Source organism: Emydura macquarii, unplaced genomic scaffold (genome assembly GCF_026122565.2).
Source record: "Emydura macquarii macquarii isolate MOO-44397 ecotype Brisbane River unplaced genomic scaffold, CSIRO-AGI_Emac_v2 contig_3108, whole genome shotgun sequence".
Taxonomy (NCBI): Eukaryota; Metazoa; Chordata; order Testudines; family Chelidae; genus Emydura; species Emydura macquarii.
In genome coordinates this window covers 4,108,234-4,135,231 of record NW_027133245.1, presented here as the reverse complement: position 1 = coordinate 4,135,231, position 26,998 = coordinate 4,108,234, and the positions used below count along the sequence as shown (strand labels likewise).

Sequence of the window (26,998 nt, the reverse complement as noted above, 5' to 3'; positions counted from 1 at the left end):
CAAAATCACCACTCTCCTCTCAGGGCAAACTCCCACAGAAACTCCACAGTTAGCTGCTAGTTGTTCATTGCCAATGTAATGCACACTGTTCTAACACTTATAATAAAAATTTGATTTCAGAACACTGGTGGGTAAAACAAATGCTTTCTAAGATTGAGTAAGGCATAAGCAACAGTTTTTCTGTTATAAAAATAAATAACAATGGCTTAATTTTTTCATAAGCCTTGAAACTGGAAATTTAAATATTTGGATAAATGTATTGAACTTACAGCGTATAAATACAAACAAACAGACAATTTGCCATTGTGGTTTCTGCAAATGTGGTTGTATTTTTGCTGAAATGTTATTCTGTAACTCCTGCAGTACCTTCAATGAAATAGCTTCCCTACACCAACAGAAAACGTGGAGTTCTTTCCTCTTTTTTCAACAGATATTACCAGGAATGGAGGGAGACAGCAGCTGGAGGCAACATTTGCTGCTGAAGATAGTCTTGGAAAACTCATGGGGATGGATATAGGGACAAGCTCCTTGCAACCAGTCTGAAAAGCAGGGAATAAGTATCTTTTTCTCCCTCAAAGACATCAACCTACTGGAGGAGATGGGGCACAAGTACCCACCACACTTAAAGACCTGTGAATGTAAGGACTACAGAGACTTCCACCCATCCCCAGGGGAAGTGAAGCAGCAGGAGCAGATTACAATGTAACCAGTTTTGCAGTCATATTAAGGATCTCCTTAGGATCAGTCCATCTCATGGTTTTGTGTCAGTCACTAAGAGGGTGGGGAAGGAAAAGAGTCACTTGTTCTCCAAACACTCTAGCCTGGCTAGGTGACCTCAGAATACAGGTGCTTGTTCCCCTGATCCCACATAGATGTTTTTAGCTGCTTCAGTAGCAAATACTGAATTCTGGGAAGAGGTAACAAAACAACAAAAAAGGCCAGAGTTCAGCTCTCCTTAGAAGTATGTAAACTTCCAACTACAAATTGGTCACCTGATATGAACAAATGCACTTGGGCCATATGATACTGTTTCTATTCTTGATGAATCGTCTCACAATTAAGATATTCTTGAAGACAGAATAAAATCAAAATACCTTACCCAATTACACAATTAGTTTTGAATTCTGAGTAAGATGCTCTAGAATGGAATGACTACTAAGAGAACTTGAAAAGGCACGATTCATTGTGGTGTGTCTAAAAGCTATCTGAAGCATTGAAAGCCTTATTTTTATATTTATATAGCTATAAAGTTAAAAAAAAAATTCAGTGGGGGAAGAGACAAAGCATGCCAGCCTCTCATCCCCACCATGGCCCCTATCTCCAGAGCAGCCAGAAAGCAGTGGAAGAGGTACTCTCCCCTCTCATCAATATAGAGCAGATAGCCTCAAGACTTCTCCCAAGGGCATTTTTTTTTAAAAGGTCTTAGGTGAAGCAGACTTTCACAAACTCAGCAACCTGGTGATGTCATAAGAGTTCTGTAGGCAGGTGACCCCCGTTGTAATATTTACTACTTTTAAATCTTATCATTTTCTTTAGGGGACTATGGGATCCTGGACATCCAGTCTCACTCACTCCTGTCTCCCAATACAGGGCATATAGATTAACATGGAGTCTTATACAGAATAGAACAGGCTTAGGTGGTTTTATCATGCTGCTTAATTCAGCATTCCAAAATTCTATTAATCCATTTATTAGGACAAAACCTTTTTTTTAAATTGAACAAAGTTGTTTTTTCTATCACCACCACAAAAATAGTGGTAAGCAGATTTTGTGCCCAAGTCAGTATATTTTCAAGACAATTTTGCAAGTCTGCCTTAATCATGTTTCCATCCTAACTCCTTTTAAATTTCTGTTCACTCCTTGCCATATATTCGGCTAAGGATCAGTGAACAGTATCTGTATAAACCTTGGGCTTGTCTACACTTGAAATGCTGCGTAGGTAATGCACCTCGTCGAGAGGTGGTACTTAGGTCAACAGAAGAATTCCTCTGTCAACCTACTGCTGTCCACCATGGGGACTTAGGTCAGCTTAACTATGCCACTCAGGGGTGTAGATTTTTCAACCTTGATTGACATAGTTAGGCCGACCTAATCTTCTTGTGTAAACCAGGCCTTTGAAGGAATAATTAAGCATTAGAGCAAGCAATTATTTTACTAGAGAACAAGTGATTATTGTCGCATTCCCAGAAGCAGAGGAGGAAGTGTCTTTATTATTTTTTTTTTTAAATCTGGGACTTATTAAAAAAAAATAGCCTAAAATCCCACCCATTAAAAACAAAAATGTCTAAACCTTTCTCATTGTGATTGTAACTTTATAGCATATATTTACTTAACTCATATGTGGAGAACTCTAAGGTTGCAAGATACAGAAGGAACTATTGCTCACCTGTTTTGAAAGAGACCTCCATTTTCTAGCACCTAAAATGAGGGAGAAAAAATAAATATAGCATTTAATGAAACATTTTTATATGATAGTGTCATGGAATCAGTTCATGATTTATCCCCTATGTTTTGTAATAAAGAACATATCTCTGCTTTAGTTAACTTAGGAACAGATTCTTGTCTTCAAGCAAATTGCATTTGGTTCCAAAGCATTTACTATCTACTGTTTGTAGCATTTTTCAAAAACATACAAAACAAACTTTAAAAAAAACTATATAAAGATATATTTCCTTACTAAACTCTACTACAGTGATAAAAATTATATCTACATGGTCTCTACCACCACAATATTCCATTAAAACTCTAAAGAGGGAATGGAGGATGATCCATGTATACCTGTAGAGTCCATACATTCAGATCATTTGTATTAGTAATAGTATTACAACCAAGATTGTTGTGCTAGGCACTGTACAAACACATAGTAAGAGACAGTCTCTACTCCAAAGAACTTAGTCTAAATAGACAGGACAGACAAAAGGTGGAGTGGAAACAGAGGGACAGGATGGTGAAGTGAGTTGCACAAGATTACAACAGGTAGGTGACAGAGTCAGAAACGGAATCTAACTCTCCAGATTCCTAGCCTAGTGCCCTGTCCCCTAAACCAAGCTTGCTCTCTGAAGACCGGTCACTGGTAACCTTTCTTTCTTCTTCAAGAAATTTTTCCACTGATTCCCACAATAGGGAACTTGAAGCCAATGATTATTCTCAAGAGGACGGTTGAACATACTGAAGCACTGTCTTCCCAAAACAAGCTTCCACAGGGAACTCAGTAGCAAGACAATAATATTTTGTGAAAGCGTGAACTGAACTCTAGCTAGCAGCCTTACAATTCACAGGTAGAGAAACTTCTGCCCTACATTTGGGTTATAGTACTGCTGGCTGTGGGCATTCTGCGAGAGCGAAAACTGCAAGTAACTTACATTGTTGCAACCCCCACTTAAGCAAGATTTTCTGCCACAGAGAGGTCAGAGCACTCACTGAGTAATAAAAACTTCGTTTCATTATAGAGGAGTGCCATCTTTGCTGTAGTTATGGTTGGGAAGCCCATTCTTTTTAAAGAACGTCTCTTCCAAGTGCTCTAAATCTGCATGCTTACTCAGATTGCCCTGAAATTTTGTGTGCCTCGTGGAGATGTGGTATTGGATTAGTCGTCTAAATCTGGTGTCATTTGAGCAATGGGTTCCCAAGATACTGCCCCTGCCAAAAACCCAGCTTCTTTTAAGCTTGAGAGACAAGGCAGGTGAAGTGGTATTTTATTGGACCAACTTTCTGTTGGTGGAAGGGACAAGCTTTCGAGCTTCACAAAACTCATTCCCAGGTCTGGAGAAGGTAACCAGGGAATCCAAGCTAAATACAAGGTGGGATAGATTGTTAAGTAAAAGGAGGTTCACATAAGCTGTAGGAGACCACTTAAAATGAAGTGGGCAATTAAAGGTTATCAGGCACTATGGTGCATTACAAATTATTGTAATGAACCATAAAATGAGAATCTCGGTTAAGTTCATGGTTTTTAGTGTCCCGAAGAGTTATGAATTTATTCCCAGGCTCATCTTTTGAAGGTGTTGTGCAGGTTTCCTTTGAAGATGAGGACTGATGCCTGGTCTACGTTAGGAAATTAGATCTATAAAACTATGTTGCTCAGGGGTGTGAAAAATCCACACCCTCAAGCAACAGAATTAAACCGACCTAAACCTCAGTATAGATAGAGCTAGGTCAATGGAAGAATTTTCCTGTCACCCTTACTACTGCCTCTTGGGGAGGTGGAGTACCTATGCTGATGGGAGAACCTCTCCTGTTGGCATAGGTAGTGTCTTCACCGAAGCGTTACTGCAGCACAGCTACAGTGTTTTAATTGTAGACAAGCCCTGACAATACAAATATGGAGTGATCAATTTGTGAAAAGTGTTTACTCCTGGGTAATAGGGTGTTTTTTGCCCTTTACCATTTTTCTGCGAGAGTTCATTTGAAAGTATAGTGATAGCTTGGTTTCACATAGTGGTTGTTGGGGCATTTGATACACTGGATGCGGTATACCATGTGTTGTGATAGGTATGTTAAAAGGTGTGTTGTTGAGGGGTGTTGGTCATCCCAGCAGTGGAGATATGTCTGCAGATTGTTCTAGCATGGTCTGATGCTGCTTTGAGTTGGTGTGCCCTGGTCTGTGGGAAGCTTGCCTCTGATGATAAGTTTGGAGAGGTTGGGGGGTTGTCTGAAGGCCAGAACAGGAGGTTCAGGAAAGATTTCTTTCAGAATGTGGTCCCCATCAAATATGGGGATAAGAGATTGATGGTATCCCATATGAGTTCCCATGTGGGGTGGGAAACTTTTTTCCCTATATTGAAGTTGGTTGTCCCAGGATATTTGGATGGCCTGTTCCATGATATGATCTACTTCTCTGGTGGAGTGTCCTTGTTTAGTGAAGGTGGTTTTAAGTGTGTTCAGGTATGTATCCTGGACTTTCTCTACAGAGCAAATTCTGAGGTATACAAGTGCCTGCCTGGATGTAACAGATTTCTTCGTGTGTCTGGATGGGTGGTGGATCTGTGGAGATAAGCATGGTGAGCCAAGGACTTCTTGTATACAGTAGTTTGCAGGTTTCCATTGTTGAAGCTGATTGTGGTGTCCGGGAAGTTTATGTTGGTGTGGGAGTGTAAAAGATAAAGTTTGAAAGATGGGTAGTGGCTGTTGAAGTTGTGGTGGAAATCTACAATGGAGTTAAGTCATCTGATCAGAGGATGAAAATATCATTGATGTAGCTCAGGCATATTGTTGATTTCATGATGTATTTTTCAGAAATTCTTCCTCGAGGTGGCCCATGAAGAGGTTGGCATATTGCTGTGCCATCCTAGTACTCATGGCTGTTCCTATGATTTGGGTAAAATACTGTTAAATGTAAAGTTGTGGGTGAGGATGAAATGGATGAGTTTGGCAAGATGTTTGGGGTGGATTTTCAAGGTTTGTTAATTATCTTGTAGATAGCTGAGGCAAGCAGAGATGCTAGCATGGTGAGGGATGTTGGTGTATAAGCAGAGACATTCATGGTGGCAAGGATAGGGTTCTCGGGGAAGTTGTTAATGTTTCATAAGGTTTACAATTTTTCTAACTTTTTTCCCCCACACATACACCTGGAGGTTAAACCATGGTTCTCATCGTGCCCAAACAATCATTCAACATTTATCCCAGCTAGTGCATGACAACCATGTCCTCTTTGAGTAAGTAATGTTTAAAATGTATTTAAAAAAGAAGTAAGCTCTCCAGATAGGTTTGAGCCAACTGTGATGCACTGAATGGATTACACTGCACATGTACAGAAAGACTAGGCAAGGATCTTGCAAAACAGCCTGTATTCACAGGAGCTGGAAGTTCAAGAGGACAGGTTGTGGCCGTTTAACCTGAGCTATATACAGACACTACAGTTAAACCACACCCTTGGCAGGAAAATGAAAATGAAATGTACTCAGGATGCTACAGTCTACCTCTGACAAAGGGGCTTTATTCCAGGAAAATGTAATCTAAGTACAGCAGAAAATTCAGAAGGAACTCAAACTATATTTGAAAAGAAAATGAATTATACATGCAAATACTTGCTGGGAAGGGAGGGGGATTAGAGGGAAAGGGGATTGGCTGCAGTTAGGGAATAAGAGACCATGGGGAGAGGGATAAATGAAGATGAGTGGGAGGAGCTGGGAGGCTCAGGACAAGGGAACAGGAGCAGTGACATGAAGGTGAGGAGTGGCATCTTTCAGCCCAGCATTCTTCTCCCATTTGTGCACCAGGATCAGAGGGGCCCCTGCCTCTCTGGGGTTGTCTGAGCCCCTCTCCTAACAGCCCATATGAACCCGAATCTGGGGACCCTGTCACTCTGAGGAGGTCTGATCCTCTATCCCTGCCTCCACCACCTTCAAGCCAGCATCTTGGAAGCTCTCCCTCTCTAGGTGAGGAGCTGAAAACAAGCAGGCTGGGAGCATGCACCAAGAGCACAGTGCTGAGACTGGGATGCAGAGTTGAGAAAGGGTATACTTGATACCTATCACAAGCTCTCAAAAAGAGTGGGAAAGTGGATGAAAATGCCCACTAAGATGAATGGAGCAGTTCACACGTCTCTGATCTATTGTTTCAGAGTACTCCCTTCCACCTGCTGTTCTAATTCATTTGAGACATCATATTGACATGAACAAGCCACTTCATACCTCTCAGAGCCTCTTCCTATGCTTTCACGATTATCCAGTGCTAGAGAGCTGGATATAGCAAAGCCAATACTGATGATTTATTTCATCCAACATTATAACCAAGCTCCAGCTCTGCTACACTTAAGGTTCAGAAGACTTTTATTTTTTCTTCTAAGTGCTTTACTCTTCTAAGTGCAGTGACACATGGCTGTGAGATGAAGGCAGCTGGGAGACTGAGGGTAGGTCTACACTTAAAATGCTGCAGTAGTGAAGCTGCACTGATGCAGCTGTGCCACTGTAGTGCTTTAATGAAGACGCTCTAAACTTCTCCCATCGACTTAGTTAACCCGTGAGAGGCAGTAGCTATGTCACAGAATCATAGGATTTGAAGGGAACGCAAGGGTCATCTAGTCTAAACCCTTGTCAAGATGCAGGATGTGTTGTGTCTAAACCATCCAAGACAGATGGCTATCCAGCCTCCTTTTGAAAACCTCCAGTGAAGGAGTTTCCACAATTTCACTAGGCAGTCTGTTTCATAATTCTAATGTTCTTATAGTTAAAGTTTTTCCTGTGATTTAATCTAAATCTGCTATGCTCTAGTTTGAACCACTGCCTCTTGGCCTGCCCTTTGTGGCAATAAAGAACAACTTTTCTCTATCTTTTTTATGGCAGCCTTTCAAATATATGAAGACCGCTATCCTACCCACTCACCCCCCAATCTCTTTCCCAAATGAAACATAGCCAGTTCCTTTTTTGCTTGTATGTCTTGCATTCTATCCCTTTGATCATCTTTATCATTTGCCTCTGGATCCTTTCCAGTTTCTCTACATCCTTTGTATATGGTGATTACCAAAATTGGACACAGTACTTCAGCTGAGGCCTAACCAGTGCTGAGTAGAGCTGTACTATAACCTCCTGTGCTTGCATGCTATGCCTCTGTTAATGCAACCTAAAACTGCATTTGCTGTTTTGGCCCACAGCATTGTTGACTCATATTGAAGTTGTGATCCACCACAATTCCCAGATCCTTCTCAGCAGTGCTGCTGCCAAGCCGGTTACGCCCCTTCTGTATTTGTGCATTTGGTTTTTCTTCACTAAGTGTAGCACCTTACACTTATCTTTGTTGAATTTCATTTTGTTGTCTATAGTCCAGTTCTCTAATTTATCAAGATCCTTCTGAATTTTAGCTCTATCCTACAAAGTGGTGGCAATTCCCGCAGATTTGTGTCATCTGCAAATTTGATCAGTATGATCTCTGTTCCTACATTCATTAATAGTTACTCTATTTTACCTCCATTAATAATTACTCTTTGTTTGCAGTTGTTTAACCAATTACATATACACTTAATGATAGTTCTGCCAAGCCCGCATTTTTCTAGCTTACTGTGATGGACTGTCTACCACTTCCTGCCTGATGGGTGCCTCCTGCTGGTGTTCCGGGAATTAGCTCCTGGTGACATCCCCGTCCGCGGCCTGTGCTCCGTCCCTCTTCCTTTCCTGCCATCAACAGGGCTTTCCACCGTCTTTGAGGCTTGGCCCTCTGGCCAAGCCACAGTCCATGTTCCCTCCCCACCCCTTCCAGAGGGGGATTCTGCAGTCTTGTACCCACCACTTATTTCAGTGGCCACTACAGTCCGCCACCACTCCACTGGCAGCCTAGGGAGATGGGATGTGGCCCGGCAGCCTTCCCCTCCAACTCCTCTATAGCCTTCTTTGGACCACTTCCCCACAGCCCCAGTACCTCCTCTCTTGTATCAGGGCATCAGTACCTTCTCCACCCTTCTATCAGAGCCTTCCACTCTTGCCAAGCCACAGCCATCAGCCACTTCCCCACTCAGGGTGCGGATCTCCCTGAACCTACTGGGCATCCAGCTTTCCCTCCCTAAGCTCCTGGGAGCGACTGCCCTGCTCTGCTTGCTACTCCCCTTTTTATACTGGGCTCCTGGGTTCTGATTGCTGCCCCGTTGCTCCTGCCCATTGGCTGCTTCTCGCTCAGACCTCCTTAACCCCCTCTTGGCCAGTGTGGAGTAGGTGCCCTGCCACACTTACTTATCAGAACGTCATGTGGGTCTATGTCAAAAGCATTGCTAAAGTCTAGGTATATTATTTATGTCCACCGCATTTCCCCTATCCACCAAACCAGTTACCTTGTCAAAGAAGGAAATTGGCATGATTTGTTTTTGATAAATCCATACTGGGTGCTAGTGATTACCCCTTCATCCTTCAGGTATTCACAAATTCAAAAAGCTCTCCCACCGATATACCAGTGTCTACACTGGCTCATAGGTTGGTATAACTTAGTTGCTCTAGGGTGTAGATTATTCAAACCCACAAACAACGTTGTTATACTGAAGTAATTCTGTAGTTTACATTAGGGCTCAGGGTATGCCAACACTGCAATTAAAAACCCATGTCTGGTCGACATGGTCAGACATGGTCAGCCAGCCCAGTTTCAGGCTGCAAGAGCAGCACTGAAGAATAGCCACCTGGAATCTTTCCCTGCTGTGAAGAAACAAGCATGTGCTGTCACACCACAAATGTTGTTTAAGTTACACTTAAAACGTTTCCCAACTCTCCCAACATTTTTTAGTGAATGGCAGTACCCCACTGTGGCCATTTAATCCCACTTGTCTGTGAGAGTCTTTCCTTGCCTACAGTGGGCTTTGGGTCAGGTAACTACGAGGTCCGTATAGGCTGTTACATGCAAATGCTGTTAATGCCTTGATCTTACCAAATCTCCCCAGGGTTGCACTTTTCTAGGACCTTTTTCCCAGAATACCTTTTGAGTTATTCCTGGTCCTTTATATATGCAGATACAAGCAACTGCTGCTCCCAAACAGCCATTTTGTAGTTGTGCTGTCTACTGTGTTGTATGTCCTTCTCTTCCAACTGGTAAGTAATCTTAGCTCCTCTTTTAGTTACTCTTTAATATTTCTGAGGTTCAGAGTCTCACAAATTTGAGCACCTCAGTGAATTTAATTGAAGTGATGTTTACTCTCTCAACTCCTTACAGCAACAAACTAGAAACCTCCTTCCAACTTAATCATTTGTATTTATCATAACTATTCGTATAAAACCATCAGTGCATGTAAACCCAAGGCAATCTGAACAATTTGTAAGATTTGGCTGCTGAAAATTGTCCATTATAGATCTATACTGCTAGTGATTTTTAAGAGATTTTTTTTAAAAGTTTGGTATCTCAACTACTTTTGAGCCATCATTAATTTCATCCCCTCCTTCATTTGTTAATTAATGCACATACTTTCTCTCGAATACTACTTTCCCCCTTGACAAACTTTCACATGTTCTTCTTAACCTCATTTCTCAGCTCATTTATGTTAGTGGTGAAAGATCAAGTTACAACACATAATCTGAAAATTTCTCTCTTTCATGATGGATTAGAAAGATAGTTCTTGGATCCAGATTCCTATGCAATGTTTGAAACCCCAACATTGGAGGACTCACTAGGACACTGACAGTGAAATGAATTGAAAGTAGTAGAACAGATTTTTTTCATTGTCTACACTGAGAGAAATGCAGAAAGTAAAGATGTAGTTACCAATTACATTCAATTTTTAAAATTCTTTCATTTGTAGTGACCTAAGTCAATGTTGTCATTATTATGTGCCTAGTCAGTCGTGCATTGTGGCAAAGTGGGCAAAGTAAGTGACTTTGAACTATTGATGGAGTAGAGATATGGCAACCCCTCTCTAAAATGTAAATTTGTGCAGTCATGTTCATTTTGCTGATTTTTCTCACCCTGTTCCTACAAATCCTATAATCCATCACCTCATGGCACTCTTCAATTCAGCAGGAAGTTTATTAGCTCAAAGTGCCAGATCGTGAGTTGAAATGATCCCGCATCTACACACACACACACAATGCTGGAAGTTGGAAGAATTCCACATTTCAGACATGGTTTTTCGTCCTCTCTGGTAGGTATTTTTTTAAAACTATGTGTGTCATTATTTGGCCTCTTATTTTACCAAATCAGAGTAGGAAGTAGCAATAATTTCCAAGCCTTCCATGTAATTGAAAAAGAAGAAGGAAATACAGTAAAATAACCCACTATTTTATTTTTGCTTCACAGTTGCTTCATATATTTTGTTTCATTAATTGCATAAGTATTCACTGCCTCACTGAAAGACATTGCAGAGTTGCCTTTGAAAAATATTGAATTTAATGCAAATATAGTAATAAAATAAAATCTACATTATTCTTATTTTGTTTTTATGCTTAAAAGCTGATTTTGTTATTTTTTCCAGTACACAATGGTATCTGTACTAGCACAGAAGAATATTTTATCCTTTTTAAAAGAAAGGCCCTGGCAATGAAAATTGTGACAATGAAGAACCATCCTTGAAAATGAACTGCGTAAATGCTTTCTCAAGGAACTCTGTCCCACAGTCAGCACAGAAGAACAGACTGGATAGTGATCCTTGTGCCAGTATATCAATGGCCACCAACTACATATCTAAGGATGTCTTGTGTGTGCTGACATCATCAGCGGGGGCAGAAGGTTGTGTTAAACAGAGTTTACCTGTTCATGATGGGAAAACAACATCTCCACTGCCATAGATATTTCATGGCAGAAAGAGGAATGACAAGTAAAGCCTAAAATGGATTCATATCCTTCTACAAACGGTTCACGTTTCAACTACAGTTGGTTTTCTTTGTACCCCTTCACTGAATACTCAGTTGTAGAGATTCTGTTTTTTGCTTTGCTAACAAAGTACAACTGGACTAGGAGAACAATTCAATAACAGAATACTCATTAAGCGTGTCTTAAAAAATTGGAAGATGTTCATAGTTCGTTAAAACAACATTCACTGAATTCGACATAAGGCAGCTTACATTTCATGGCAAGACTACCTGAAAATTAGGATCAGCAGTTTGAAAAGTGTCGCAATTAACTTGTTTCCAGCCATCAGGCTGCCATAACTGAAAATCGCCAGCATATTGAAACACTCTGAAAGGTATCCATGCTCTGTGAAGACAGGGTGTTGCTTTTCAGGGGCATGAGGACTCTAGCAATAAAGGAAATTTCATTGAAATTCTTGAGCTGATTGCTTCCACTGTGTTCAGCCTTTTGAATAGACTAAGAAGCAGGTATGGATACTATATCTCTCCCCAGTACCAGAATGATTTAATACAGTCTCCTGCAGAAGTCCTGAGTGAAAGCATTGTTGAAGAGGTCAGACAAGCAAAGTATTTTTCTGTCCTTGCTGATGAAACTAAAGATGCATCCAAAAAAAGAACAGCTGTTTCCCCTTTTACACTACCATCAAAAAGGAATCATTCAGGAAAGAGAGAAGGGCTGCTTCCTCATGGAAAATCTAAATGATGAATCTGTTTAAAACATGATTATTGAAGAACTACAGCATTTTAAGTTTGATATTAATTACACTGTTGCCCAGTGTTATGATGGAGCTTCCGTGCTGAGCGGTCATTTAACAGGAGTACAAGTTTGAATTCAGGACAGGATTACACATGCCATTTATGTGCACTGCCATGCTCACAGACTTAATTTAGTCATTGCAGCTGCATATTCCTGCATCACCCAGTGTCAGGAAGTCTTTGCATTTGCTCAGGAATTATACATCTTCTTTAGCAGTAGTTACAAGCACCATGAACTGTTTGTTAAGGCACAGCAGGAGCTAGGCCAGAAGGTACTTGAGCTAGGTAGATTAGGTGTGTGGAGACAAAATCGCATAGTGGCGTCTGCAGCACCATGTGCACCGCCCCCCGCACGCAGATAAAGAGGCAACTTAGGGAGGGTTGACTCAGCAGCACGAGCCGCACGTACCTGTCTCCTTATAAGGAAATGAAGTGAACTCACCTGCTGGTGCGTGGTCAGCAACTGCCCGGGAAAATTGTAATCACCTGGCTGGCGGGTCCATACCTGCCCGGGAAATCAGGAGCACCTGGTTGGCTAAACTCCAAGCCATGACCTTAGAAGGTCATGCAGCAAATAGCAACCAATGGGGCTTAGCCTCTGCTGACCTCGGGAAACTATAAAAGTTCAAACCCAGGTAGCAGAGAGCAGAGAGAAATTGAATCTACTCGGTACCCTGCGTATCTCCTGGTCGTGTCGGTTCGGTGGGCTGACGCATCTTCCCCAGCCCACTTCACTGTGAACTGATCACTCACAGAGGCTCTCTCCCGTCTGCAGTATCTAAAGCAAATGGCAACTGAATTTGGCCAGCATGGTATACCTGTATATAATGTTTGTGAGTATGGATTAACTGTTTTCTGTTGTGTTTGTCTTGTAACTTCTTTGGGGAACTCCAAAACCGGGCACCCTAGTGTCACACGCTGGCAGCCATGCGGAGATCCGGAGAGATCACAAAATGCTAAAGTCTTGGGTGGCGCATTTTGTCCTTTCATGCACGGAGTTCTCCTCTCCTTTGCTATTACTGTTTGCTGTGCAATTGTTTGCTGTGAAACTGTTTATTATAGAAATAGAACTGTTTTATTATAAGGATAGGATTGTTTATTGTAAAATAAAGGGTTTATTGATTAAGCAAACCCACAGAATCATCACTGTCTCGCCAACCCCCCCGTATCCCAAACCGAACCTGTCAGAGAGTTTTTCTCTCCATTTCCACAAGGTGAAGCTCACTGGTCGTGCCAGTATGACTCCCTCCAAAAACTACATGCAAGACATGGCACTGTAGCGGAAACACTGGAGGCCATTTCAGTTCAGAGAGCTGATGGCCCATCAGCTAGCACCGCAAAGGGCTTGATGGCAAGGCCAAAGAGCTATTCCTTTCCATTAAGGCTCTTGATTTTGGTAAGAATATTCAAGATTTTGAATAGTGCTTCAGAACTGCAAAATGAAAATCTGAATTTATCAAGTGCCATGGAATTAGTAGCAAGCAATGTTGCTGCTCTTCAAGAAATGAGAGCCTCTAAAAGGAAATGAAAGGAGCTATGTGATGAAGCTGAAATCATTGCCAAGAAACTTGAAATTGCTATTCCGATCAGGAAGTAACTGCTGAGCACAGCAACACAAAAACGGAAAGAAGACCTAAAAAAATATCCTTCAAGCTGGCATTGTATCTTGTTTCTAGTACACTGGGTCAGTCATCTACACATGATGTTCCCAAGAGCACTCAAGAATCTATAAAATCTGATTTCTACTATTCTGTTCTGGACAGAATTCTTGTAGAGCTTGATTGATATTCACCTCCAATTCCAGTTTACTTTCCAGTTAACAGCTTGTGACCTAAAAAGTGAAAACTTTCTTGATTATGAGAAACTGAAAATAATTGCAGATCACTATGAATTAACAGGCACCGATTTTGGCAATCTGGATGCAGAAGATGAAATTTCCAAGAAGCACACTGCACCAAAAAAATTTACTTCAATTTCTGAATTCTGGAATGTTCTCAATGACTTACCAAGGGGCTATCAGTCTTTGCTGCCTATTGTAGATATGGTGTTGAGCGTTCCAGTTTCTACAGCATCAAATGAGAGGTACTGCTCTGTGCTCAAAAGAGTAAAGGACTACATATGATCCACAATGGGAGATGGGCACTTAAGTGACTTGGTAATTTTAGCTTGTGAATCTGAAGCTTCAAAACACCTGGATATCAATAAGGCCGTTGACAATTTTGCTAAGATCAGACCATGGCATTATCCATTGTGTTAGCTCATATTTTGAGTGGTTTTTTGTTTTTGTTTTTCAATAATGTATTTACCTTTAAACATACCTTTAAACGTTTTTCTCATTCTCCTCTTCACAATTTGGAACATAAGACATTTAAAAAACAATTGCAGGGGTAAGCAGATTGTAAACAGATTTTATTTATCTCTACTAAAAATAGTATACGAAGTATCAAACGTGTGTTTCAGATATCTGTGTTAAGCTCCAAAACTGATACCTCAACATTTGGGATTGGGAATATTTTGCTGTATTATCTTCCAAGTGTTCTAAATTTACAAATAAACTTAAAATATGGCTTTAATTGGTGTTTGTTATATTTTTTCTTTATATAGAAATTAGGTACAGTGCTCCTGTCAGCTAATTTCTAAGTTATTACCTGCAAAAAAACTTAGAGTTTTCACGTGCTTAAGTAGCCCCTGGAATCATGGTTAAAGTTTCCGCCACCACCATCACCAAAATCTGAAATGGTGCATCTGCTTGAGTGATGCCCCCATACGCCCATAACACATGTACTTGCATTCTGCATTTGCACTGTACTGAACAAGAGTTGCCTATACCTGCCCTACATTCAAACAAACACCACATATACTAAATTTTACAACTCCTTCAAACCCTTTTACATCCCCTTCACCCTGATGTGCAGGATGCCATCTAAACACAGTATTTTCCACTTACCTTTCAAAAAACCCATAGACCACAATGCATCTCCCATTTAACTTTGGGAAGAAGACCTGTGCCCCACTACTGCCATGACCTACACAACACAGTACTGAAATGAGTCCTCCAAATCTCTGAATACATTTGTACCTCTTTCCTTTGATCATACATATGGGTGTCAGGAAGACAGGCTCATCCACATCTCCAGAGTGGCACAGTGCCCCCAGATCACCTCATATTACAATCACAGCTCTGCCAAGCTTCTCCAACTAATTCTTCCACCATTTAATATAGCTATGCTTAACACAGTGAAAGTAGCTGTAGTGCATGCAAACACCACCCAGTGCCTACTGCCAACTCCAGAGGGAAGAAATAAGGTTGCCTGGATACGTATCTTAACTCCATTTTCTGGTTTTCCATAGTCAGTGTTTTGCTGAACTCAATGTTCTGGAAGGGCACGAGATACCACTGGTCAACCTTAACTTCTCATTAAAGTAGTTTTTGTCAGTGAATTGTATAACAATTAGACTCAGCAGCTATACTGGAATTTCATTAATTTATGAATAGTACCATTTCTCATATTGATATTTGAAGGCAATAACTGGGTCATGTTCATAACGCGGAAAGTCTGTGACCTTCCCCGGCTCCAAGGTTTGGCTATATCAAACCAAGCATATAGCATGCTGGATATTTATTCACGTAACTGTGTTTAAAATCTGACATATGGATTACAGACATGTCTCTACTATACATCTTTAAAAGAGTCAACTCATTCTGATATAGGCTGATTTGTATTTGTTGGAGGGGATGGAGGAGAGAAAAGATAGAGTATTTTGGACAGAAAACATTCACCAATCATGAGACATTAAATTGGAATGGCAAGTTTGCCATTCTAGACAAGCAAGTGGAGTTTTACATTGTGTATGTGAACACCCCCCTCCCCACCCCATAGCTCAACATTAGGCTGTCTATAATTTTTGTTGAGTCAAATCAGAAAAGTTAAAAGGCAGCACAATAAAATTCTATTTCTTCCTCTTTCCAAAAGTTTTTTTGTGCAAATATATATCTAGGTGACAAAAAATCACAGTATTATAAGCTTGACTTCCCATAAACAGTTTCAGATAATACATTAGGTTTTTTTTTAAAAAACCCATCCTAAACTAGAAATATAGGAATATAATTTTGAAGTTAATTATAGCTTTTGTTTTATACTATAATTTTATTATGACTGTCTAAAGATAAAAATTTAGTTATGAAAAATACTTCACATTTTTACCATGCTACTATTATCCAATGTTCAGTCACTGTTTAATCAAAAAGGAAGTGAACACACTCTTGACTTTTGTAGGGTTTATAAGATTTCCAGGGTAAATCAGTCACAATAGCTGTATTTATTCTACCAGAAATCTCATCCAGGTCTAGTATTATTAGCTTTTCTATATAACAAAAGTAAATAGCTACTCCTATTACTTTTCAAAGGGCACTTTTGCTTTCTGACAAAACTCAAGTCTCTTCTAGTGTTCAAATATCTAATACCTGATGGTCATCTAGTCCATCTACTGGCAATGTTCCCTATTGTACATTTGCTAGTCTTTTGTCCACTCTAATTTTAAAATAACCCAAGCAAAAGGGCTACCACCTTAATTTCATCCCCTTACATTTAACTACATACTCTTACACTATCCCTTTAAATAATTACTCTCAGTTGTGAAGTCTCCTAATGCTACTAGTTTTGTAAATTTCATAAATATGTCTGACTGCATCTCTAAGGAATTATAGATTAGCAGGATGTCCAGATTAGTCTTGTATTTGGCGTCAAAGATTAGAACTGCATGCATTCAAAGGATTTTGATTCAAATAAGGTTTACTGCATTTGAGATCAAAGGGAAAAAATGACTACTTCACCTCCAGATTCTTCTCCCTTGGTGTAAGGTTAATAACATATTCTGGGAGAGTGATAATGCTGGGCTTGCAATATCAGCCAGCTGGGTTTCTGTGACAAAGATCAGGTAAAGCCACTCACTGGCAGTAAGATCATGGATGGTAAATGATGTAAGGCTCGATCCTATGCTATCAAAGTTCATGGGACTTTTGCATTGATTTAAATAGTAGGAGGATCAAACCCTTATTAACTAGAGATCTTATGTTGCAGATGAGATCCTTGTCTGTCTATTTTGGGTCCATGTGTGATAGCTGTTTGTTTATTGCACCAGATTGGATGTAGTAGAGTCTGGTGATCTTCCTTTGAAGCTTTGGCTGACATTCTCTCTATTTGTTTTTCCTTATATGATTTACACTGGGAAGGATGCAAATAAGAAGCATGCTTAATTGGCAATGGCAGGAATTTAGTTATGTGTTGGATAACTAGTATGTCACCAAACTACTCAACTCCTAGGATGACTAAGTGAAAGTGAGCCGTTGGAGAGATCTGGAGGTACAACAGATGTCCCAGATATGGTACATGTGCTCAACTCTCCTGGGTACTGTGTTATTGCTATGTATGGGAAGGCATGCAAGGGGCAAAGCTGGTGAAGCTCTACTCCAGAATATCTGAAAATGGTGTTGCAAGTGGGTGGCTTTAAATAAAGTTAAGGCATTAGTCTGTTTGGAGCACGGTAGAGGGAATGTAGCCTAAATCCTGATGTAAAGTTGGTACTTAACATTGTCAGAGATGCCAACCTTGCTCTGAGATTTTTAGGGATGTTTATTAAAAAAATATAGGGAGGAACAAGGGAAATTGCTTGGACCTCTCCCACACTCCCCTTGGAGAAATCTATCTATGGTCAAGGGGGGAGCCTGGGCCCCCTCTTCATTGCACCCTTGACCCCACCTTTAAACAGGGAAGAGAGGAGCAGCCTTAGGAGAGCTGCCCTTCTATGCTGCCTAAGGCCCTTTATTATCTTGACCAGTCCCAGGCCTAGATCTCTGTGACACACTGTACATCAAATTAGCACTCTGCAATCCCCATATTCATCATTCGTATATGGCTGTGGTATTTCATACAAAGCATGGCATGTAAGATATCATATGAAAGGTCATGATCTGCTGAAACTCATTGCTCTATCAAAATATGGGTCAAAATATGGGTCAGTATCTTTTCCAGGGACAGGGACTGATAGTATAAAATAAAGGACAAGTGGCTTCACGAGAACACCTCTCTCCTCCCCCATCTACACTGAAGGCCACAAGAATGCTGGGAAAACAAAGACTTTGAACTGAGGACTGGGACTCATCCTGGAACTGAGAAGGAAATTCAGCCTGTGTATTAAGTACTGTAACTACATGCAACATTCAGTGGGATGAGAAGTGCAGTTTGATTCAACTCTTGCTTAGTCTAAAAATTTAGGATTTAGAATGTTTTTATTTTTTATCTTCTTAAGGTAACTTTCTCTAACCTTTATGCCTACCACTTGTAATCACTTAAAATCTATTTTTCTGTAGTTAATAAACTTATTTTAATGTTTTATCCTTACCAGTGAGTTTGTCAACAATGCTTGGGAAATGTGCTTAGGTTACAAAGGCTGGTGTATGACCACTTTCCTTTGACAAAGTGGCGAACTAATTAATAAGCTTGCACTGTTCAAGAGAAGATCTTGAGCAGTGTAAGATAGAATATTTCTGGGATGCAAGACTCGGGGCTTGGGAGATTTGCTAGTGTTTGCTAAAGTGTGTATAGTTCATGAGTAGCTTGGAGAGTTCATGCAATTTAGCTGGGTGTGCCTCAGCATGCAAGTGGCTGAGTGATAACAGCACTAGGTGTGGTTTGCTGCTTGTTACTGGCAAAAACCTGTAAGAGACAGTGCAAGCTGGAGAGTTAAGGGGGCGCAGTGGTCCCACAGTTCTAGATTGTACCCTGAGGATCCCATCACAATCTCCTGAGATGATCCTCTTCCTCTTCTCACTCCTGTGTCATATTTCCTCTCCACTACTGCCACTGCCTCCCCCCTGCCCCTCCGGTTTCTCTTCCTCTGCAGACTGTGCAGTGAAGCTCTGTGTGGTGATTGACAGTGGAACTGAAGCGCTGGATTAACCACCAAAGTCATATGCTGCATGTTGCGCTCTAACTGCCCTGTGTAGACCCTGCTGGCTCACTCTAGGAACCTAGAATGTCTTACTGTAGTCCAGCACAGGTCACACAGAGCAGTTAGAGAGCAACATGCAGCTTGTGGTTTGGATGGTGAATCCAGTAGCATCCCAATCCATTCAAAATCACTAAGGCTTGCTTCCTATCATACTCTCACTGCACAGTTTGTGAATACGCAACAGGGGCAAGGCAGAATGATGCACCCTGCAGCCCACTGCATTATTTGTGGTGTTTGCCTGACCCAAGTGGTGATGGATCTCTCTCTCTCTCTTTCGTAGTTTCACGTTAAAATCGGGAGGATTACTGAAAATTAGAGATGACTGGCATCTCTGTAAAGGGGCTCCAATTTATTTCCTCAAGTCAGGGGAGAGACGGGGGTGTGTGGGGGGAAAACAAGAAAGAAAGCAAAAGTTAAATGCTGCTTCCTGGATCAAAACTTAAAAGTTTTGGAAGTTCAGCTGATGGGCTAGTTCTTGGCTATAGGTGGGGGTCTCTGTGCTACTTTCTGCTGCAAGGATGAAGGTCCTTCCATCAACTTAATTCTCATTAATGGAAAGACATATCTTTCTTCAAGAATTGTCAAGGTGAGTGAGGAAATATCTTTTACTGTTGGTGAGAGAAAGGGATGCTTTCGAGCTTACACACAGCTCTCCAACCTTGTCTCTCTAATATCCTGGGACCAACATGGCTACAACACTGCAAACTTCAAGAGTTGTAGCAGTTTTGATATCACTTGAGTCAGACAGCTACAGCCTTTCTTTTGTGCTGTTGTTGCTAAGAGAAAAGGGAAAGAAACTACAGTCTTTCAAGCTCTACTTAGGCTGCATTAACTGGTTTTGCCAGTTCCCTGGTGATGGTTTCAGCGTTCTTTGTGCTGTTGACTTTAGAAAGAAGGACTTCGACAACAACTCAGGTCAGTTATCATAAATCATTCCTGAGCAACACAAGGCATTCATTTTTTGCAGGAGTTGTGAATGTTGCCACCAGAGCATTCCAAGTTTGAGAGCCAGAAAAATCAAGCAGTTAAGAATGTTCTGTGTTTGTACAGTGCCTAACACCATAGAGCACTGGTCCATGACTAGGGATCATAGGCATTACCGTAATATAAATAATGTTATAATAAATGGATAGTAATGTTGTGTCCCACTACTCCGCCTCCCTGTGCATTTATCCTTTGGTGTTGAAATTGACATTAATAATAAACCAACTAAAGATGTTTGTTAAAAAAGTGGAAAATGAACTATCATAGACAACTTCTGTGAATTTGTAATGCAGAAAATTGATTCCTTCAGGGTCTGAGGTTCTTACTCAGAGTGTTATTAGCTCTTCAGCCATGAGACAGCTTACATAATCTTGAAAGGGTCAAAAAATAACCATTTAAAACGGTGAAAACTGCAATACAAAGCTGTCCTAGACAGTGCACAGGGAAAAAACACTATCTACCTATTTACATAATAACCACACTGAAAATGACACAAGAGTTATACAGCAGTACTAGCATATTCAAAAAGCTGGAACTGAAACTGTCAGTACAAATGAACTTCAAATCTTGCATGCCTATTGTGCAAACCTTTAAACAATACAAAATGTTTAACTAAAGATTTAAGGAATTAAAAATGAATTACAAAGTTGACTTTAATTTAAGCAATCAATATGAGAATGAATTTCTGGATTTCTCCATTCTCCTTTGGGATTCTCATCAGTTTCTTTTCACATCAAGTAAAACAGAAACAGTAACCTAAAACAAGCTGAAAGATAACATGCATCATCAGCATTTAATACAGCAACTTCATCCATACAAAAATCCAACTTACTTTTGGGTTCATCATTTGTAACAGACTGAATGAAGTCATATGGGGTCATATATAATTGGCCTTCAAATTCTAAACTGGCAAACATACGAAACCGTTGCTCTCGAGAAGTTGCATAAAGGTCCAGATCTTCAAGGTCTGATCTGCTTTCTGAGACCTTAACAGACACAAAAGAAAGCATGAAGGAAAAGTTATTCTATTACATTCACCACTGTCTTCAAGACTCACTATAAAGCAAATTGCAAATATAAAAAGTGCAACGTATAAAGTTAAATGCATGCATGAAAGTGTTTGCAGGATAAGGGCCTAAGGCTACCAACAGGGTCCTATTAATTTTATTTTCAACCCCCTGTAAGTTTCAACAACAAACTTCCTTTTGGCACAAAAACTGGCAAGCCTACACTTAAAATGCTACATTGGTACAGCTGTGCCACTGAAGCACATTAATGAAGATGCCGTAAACTGATGGGGGAGAGCTCTTCCATCAACATAGTTAATCCACCTCCTGGAGAGGCAGCAGCTATGTCAACGGGAGAAGCTCTCGTCTACATAGCGCTGTCTACAAGGAGATTTAGGTTGGTATAACTACGTCGCTCAGAGATGTGGATTTTTCACATCCCTAAGTGTCATACTTATATCAATATAGGTCTACAGCATAGACCAGATCTTATTCTCAGGCAAGAGGAGAACTTTCACTATGTTGATCTGGACAGAAAAGTTCAAGGGTACCTTTGTTTGAAACTCACAAATGTCTAACAATAACTGGAAGACAGCTTGGGAACCAGACTTCAGATAAATCTTAAAACTTGGACACAAGGCAGTTTGAAAGAAAACATGCAGTGGGAAGGGGAAAATATTACTTTTTTTTTTTTTTTGTTACTTCTAAGTGTAAAGTGCAATTGTGGAAAATTTTATATGCAAGAGGTTCTACTGGTGTAAACTTTCTATGAATATCCTGGATTCAATAGCTTGTACTATCAATACTACCATACTCTTTGAGGAACAAACAGATGAGACATTCCTCCAAAGTTAAGAACCTGCTTAAATGGCATAACTTCATATGAAGTTCTGAAGTTTGTAACTGCCTGGAGTACTTGAACTCTTGGGATACTGCCAAAGACCTTTCATATCATCCTGTGGCTGCAGGTGGACATTCCATTCTCTCTCTCTCTCACACACACCTATGTGTTGATTGGCATAATGCTACTACCAAGTGGCTCCATATTTAAACTACATTGAAAACTAACTAGAGCAACATTACAAAGGATATCAATCCTCATGGTTCTCTTTTCGCACTGCCTAATCTGATAACAGAATATTGGTTTTGAGGGAAATACACATATACTCCTAACTGCCAACTCCTGCTTGTAAACATTCCTTGGCCACGTAGCTAGGCACGTGCTTCTATGGAGGCAATATCAAAAGGGAAAAATTAGCATTTCAACCTTTTCATCACAAATGCAGAAAAAAACAACAGCTTAAAAATGAACAATGATATAGTTAACTTTTACCAATATTTAATATCTAAGCGACAAAACAGCTATAATTTCACTCTAACCTTTTATTCATTTCACAGACATACCATTTAGTTAGTTTTGCCACCTAAACAATTTTGAAACTATTAAGTCAAAGACAACAATTAACAGATCCTAAACAGTAGTTCAATTTTTTTTAATCACCCAAGAAACTACCCATATAAAGTTTGTTTTTAGAAAGAAGCCCAAGCACTTCCAACAAAGAGAACAAGCTTAAGAGATGTTTGCAGTTAGAGTCCACCAAGAGGTAACTTAAACTACAAATGGAAGACATTTTTTTCAGAAAGCTTTGAAAGGGTAAGGTTTAGATTTCAGTGATTAAAAGGAAAAGTCACGTTTACTGTGGTCACAAATGTAGGCTCTTGAGTTCTGTTTCCAAAATGTAAATGTTTAGCCATCTGAAAAAGTAACACATTAGTGAGCCTACAGGGGTGAAATAAAACCAAACTTACCTCCAACTTGTAGCCCTCCAAATGACTAAAAGTTTAAACTGGTGTTGTAGAATAGATTCAGTGCTGGGCTCATAAATGGCTGAGTGTCAACAACTGGTTGAACATTTCCCTTTGGGGACTCATGACAACAGTTACCTTGGACTGTAAGTCAGAAATAAAACAAACCAACAACAGCCAAAACTACAATACATATAATAAAAATTCAATTCCACTAGCAACAATCTAGATGAAGTTGCTGACAAATTTTTCAATTCCTAAACTTGAACATATGCTAAGCAAGGGTCCTGTACAAGTACCACCACAGATTTATCTTGCAAGATGGTATGCAGACACTTGTTATGCTGCCTCCTCAGATCTTAGCAGAAGTTAGAATACCTTTATATAGCCAATTATTTTATCACCTGGCAAAGTAACTTTTTGTGACTTGAAGAAAATAATCCAGAATTCAACTTTTGTAAATTAAATGCAGCCAGAATGTATTTTAAAATATATTGTTTGTCCATACATTCTGCTAATTCAGACTGAGAAATATACTTTTCAAACACCCAAAAAAGGAATCACTAAGCCTTTAAAGAAAAGTCCACTGAACATTTTTCTTGCTTGATCAAGATGTCTAGGTATGTAATGAAAATATTACAAGAGCTGATTGTGCCACAGTTCAGAAGTGCCAGACTTGTTATTTAAACATATGTTTAACTAATTACTAGAAACATACAAAAAAGTCTAATGGAAAGCTTCAGAAATTGTATCAGGGGAATTGTTTAGAAGGAGGAGGGAGACACAGTATGCAGACTCCATTTACTTATGAAAAAACACAAACTTGAATCAAGTATTAGCATCTGCCAATTGCTAATAATCCACTTGTTACAATCCACAAGTGAGCTTGTTACTATTCACTTTTTGCTCACCTCCAAAACAACTCACAAACTGCAAAATTCAGAGACTCTACTAGGCTAAGAGAAAGACTAATCCATACAGTAATATCATGCAATTCAAAATCTTTTTATTTTTAGAAGTCATTGTCTCCAAGATCCCAAGAACTATCAGTCCCCCACTGCCCTCCCAACGGCGCACACAGGGCTCTTTCCAGAAGTCCTGAATATTATTCTACATTTTAGATTAGCACTTCTATATCTTTAAAATATATTAAAACAGTCAAGTTTAGTTTAGAAAAAAAAAGTTTGCTACATACAAAGTAATAATTTATCAGAACTACTACGAATTTTTTTTAAGATCACGTATACACTGACATTACAATCCTGAGAAGTGACTATAACTGGCACTCTGGGGTTCCAAGTTTTAATATTTTCCAATGATTTCTAAATCCAATGTACTAGGAGAAGATTTTTTTCTAACTGCCAGCCCTGCAAAGTCACCCTGGGATGAGAGGGGGCAGCTTGGTTTTTTCCTTCTTTCACATCCACCAGCCATAATAAAGATCCTGCAGGCCAAATTGTGCCCTCAAATTATATATGTGCAACCTCACTGTCTTCAGATTATGGCCTCACCGACACCTATGCAACCCAGTTGCACGCAGGTTATGCCTTCAGTGAAATTTGTGCAGCTCATCCTATTCAGTGTGTTTGCACAGATATAAGTGATTATCCCTGCAATTGGAGATTTAGTTAACAATTCTGTTTCTGATGCACATGAAGGAGGAGAATCCAGCTCACTTCCTTTTAGCTGTGCAACTTCTGCAGGGCTAAAGAGAATAGACAATTATTTTTATCACTAATATTAGCAGATATTCTGAATATACATAGGACGTAGGCACAAGTGCCATTTTTGCTCAGTCATCTTTCATAGTAGGATTGTATTTTAAGGACTTACTAAGCAAGTATAATCATAATAGAAATAGATGACAGTGACTCAAGAGGATCTATGGATAATGAATCGCTTAGGAAGTTTTAGCATATTTTTCTAGTCAGGTGCATTACTTGAGGATGTGCTGAGGTTCTGTGCACTTTGAAGCAATTCAGACCATCTCAGTGTTGCTTGTGTTTCCATGGAGACATTTCCAATAGTATTTACTGCATTGTCAGACACGTATTTTAACATTTCTTAAGCACTGTGTGCTATAATAAAAATAAAGTGACACACAGTACACAAGGAAGTTTTAAGACATGCTTAAATTTAATTCATGTAACTTAGCTCTGCAAGATCTTAAATGACAAGGGTGAAAACTTGCTCCATTGAAGTCAAGGGGAGTTTTGCCACTGACTTCAATGGGGTTAGGATTTCATACCATGTGTTGCAATAATTCACAAAACCAAATCTTTAAGTAAGAGTAATATCCTTTACTGTGAATATAGTTGCTTTCATTTTTTCAGTTTAGAACCAAATTAAGTTTTACATCTGCTAATGATCCAATATGAACCCAAGCAAGCCTATAACACAGCCTAATCTAATATGCTGAAATATTGGCTTTCATAGTATATATCTACATAATAAATTAATCTATTTCTTTACACAGACGGAAACTACATAGGAATTTGTCTGGGAAGGATTCCAGTCAAACACTTTACAGTGAAGGAGAGACAAAATACCTTTTGGAATACATAAGGTTTTCCTTACTCCAGAGTTCAGTGTCAGAAGTAACTCTTTCTATGATTCTTTACCAAATCACAATACATTTTCCACACCTACAAATCTCTTTCATAAAGGCTCTAAAAATTAAGAATGGGTGAATAGGTTTGTTAAAAAATTTCCAGGACGCTCTTCAGATATAGTCTCACCCCAACCTTTTTAAAAGTTCATTAAAGGAATTCCCCCCCCCCCAACATTCCCTATTACTCTCATATATTACTCATCCTCCCCAGTCATTAGAAAATCCCATCCCTGTCTAGCAATTAGGATAATTTCACTTTCACTATAACTTGCTCCTAGTCTATTTATCTCATGCACATTCCGGTGCCCCTTTGACTGTGTAAGTCTCAGAGTTGGGGAAGTTTTATTGAAGCAGCACCAGTACTAAAACAGATGGATCATTCAGTAAGATTCACGAAGCCAAGCAAATTCTAAAGTCTCACAAGAAAGAACAGTGGTGTTGACAAAGTAGGGAGGTAAGTGTCAAAAAGACTCCAATTTCTATTTGAAGTTTTTAGAGCTTATCCAAACCAAATCTCTTAGTAATTATCGGCAATCTTCAAAAACTTTCATGAAAGCATATCTCTTTGACAAATAAAAGAAAAAAAGATTTTTCAGACTTCTGTTTACTAATCCTCTTGGCAATCTTGTCTACTAATTACAATGATCTTGTATCATGTTATACTTACGTGCCTTTTAAAAACTGGACACGGCCATTTCCCTCAAGTGCACTGTCATGAATCTCCGATTAGCAGTATTATCTTAATTTTATGAACAGCAGGTTAGTTCTGGCTTACCTCATCTGCTGACCTACTTTGCTTAATAAGATTTTCCAAAAACAAACATACACAAATATGTACAATACTTATCTTTTCAGCTTCAAAATTAACTTCTCTTTCTGTTCACAAACAAAAATCTTTCTTTAAACAAAGAATTAACGTTGAAAGTATGTTTTAATGGAGTCTCACTGACACCAAAAACAGTATTACCCTTTTTCAATGCTTATAAAATCCCAAACATTAAAAATCTGGAACTGAAGAGTTAAGAGATTCACTCAGTTGCCAGCTACGATGTAAACCTTTATCACTATCACCCCACGACTTATAAGGTCAACCCAGTCATAACATTTTAATGTTGGGGATTTTATTTTTTTTAAAGTACATAACTTTTGTAAGGAAGGTTTATTTATTTATTTATTGGAAATGTTAGTCTGTCACTAAAACATATTTTCAAACAAGTCTTTTTAATGAAATTTTCTGTTTTTGAATTTCCCTAGGGTTTTTATTTAATTTTGTTTGCTTGCTTGTTTTTTTTCGGTGGTGTTCTTCAAAAGAGTGACAAAAATGTAAACAGTATAGTATGTAAAGCCAGCAGGAGGGAAGCCCTTTTTTGACTGACCTTATGAAACAGAACTCTTCTGCAATTCCATAGTAGGAGATAGGCTAGTATGGTGAAAGAGGAAATGGATAGTTATACCAGGATAGGAAATAGAAATGTGGATGGTGGAGGGAAAGGCTTTTATCCATATTTAAAACTTTAAAGTATTTAAAGCTTTATATCCAGAAAGTTAAGCATTTTAATGTTTCATATGAA

The 26,998-nt window shown here is 39.4% G+C and overlaps 1 protein-coding gene across 4 annotated transcripts in view; it reads right to left on the bottom strand.

Moving 5' to 3' along the window:
- Window positions 1-26,998, bottom strand: part of MICU3 (mitochondrial calcium uptake family member 3) — a 133,183-nt gene that overhangs the window by 83,957 nt on the left and 22,228 nt on the right. For all 4 annotated transcript variants that reach the window (XM_067530652.1, XM_067530654.1, XM_067530655.1 and 1 more), the window contains exons 2-3: window positions 20,836-20,989; window positions 2,387-2,418 (exon numbers count right to left, since the gene is read on the bottom strand). In XM_067530652.1, the coding sequence (XP_067386753.1) occupies window positions 2,387-2,418; window positions 20,836-20,989 (186 nt within the window). The remainder of the gene's footprint in view (window positions 1-2,386; window positions 2,419-20,835; window positions 20,990-26,998) is intronic.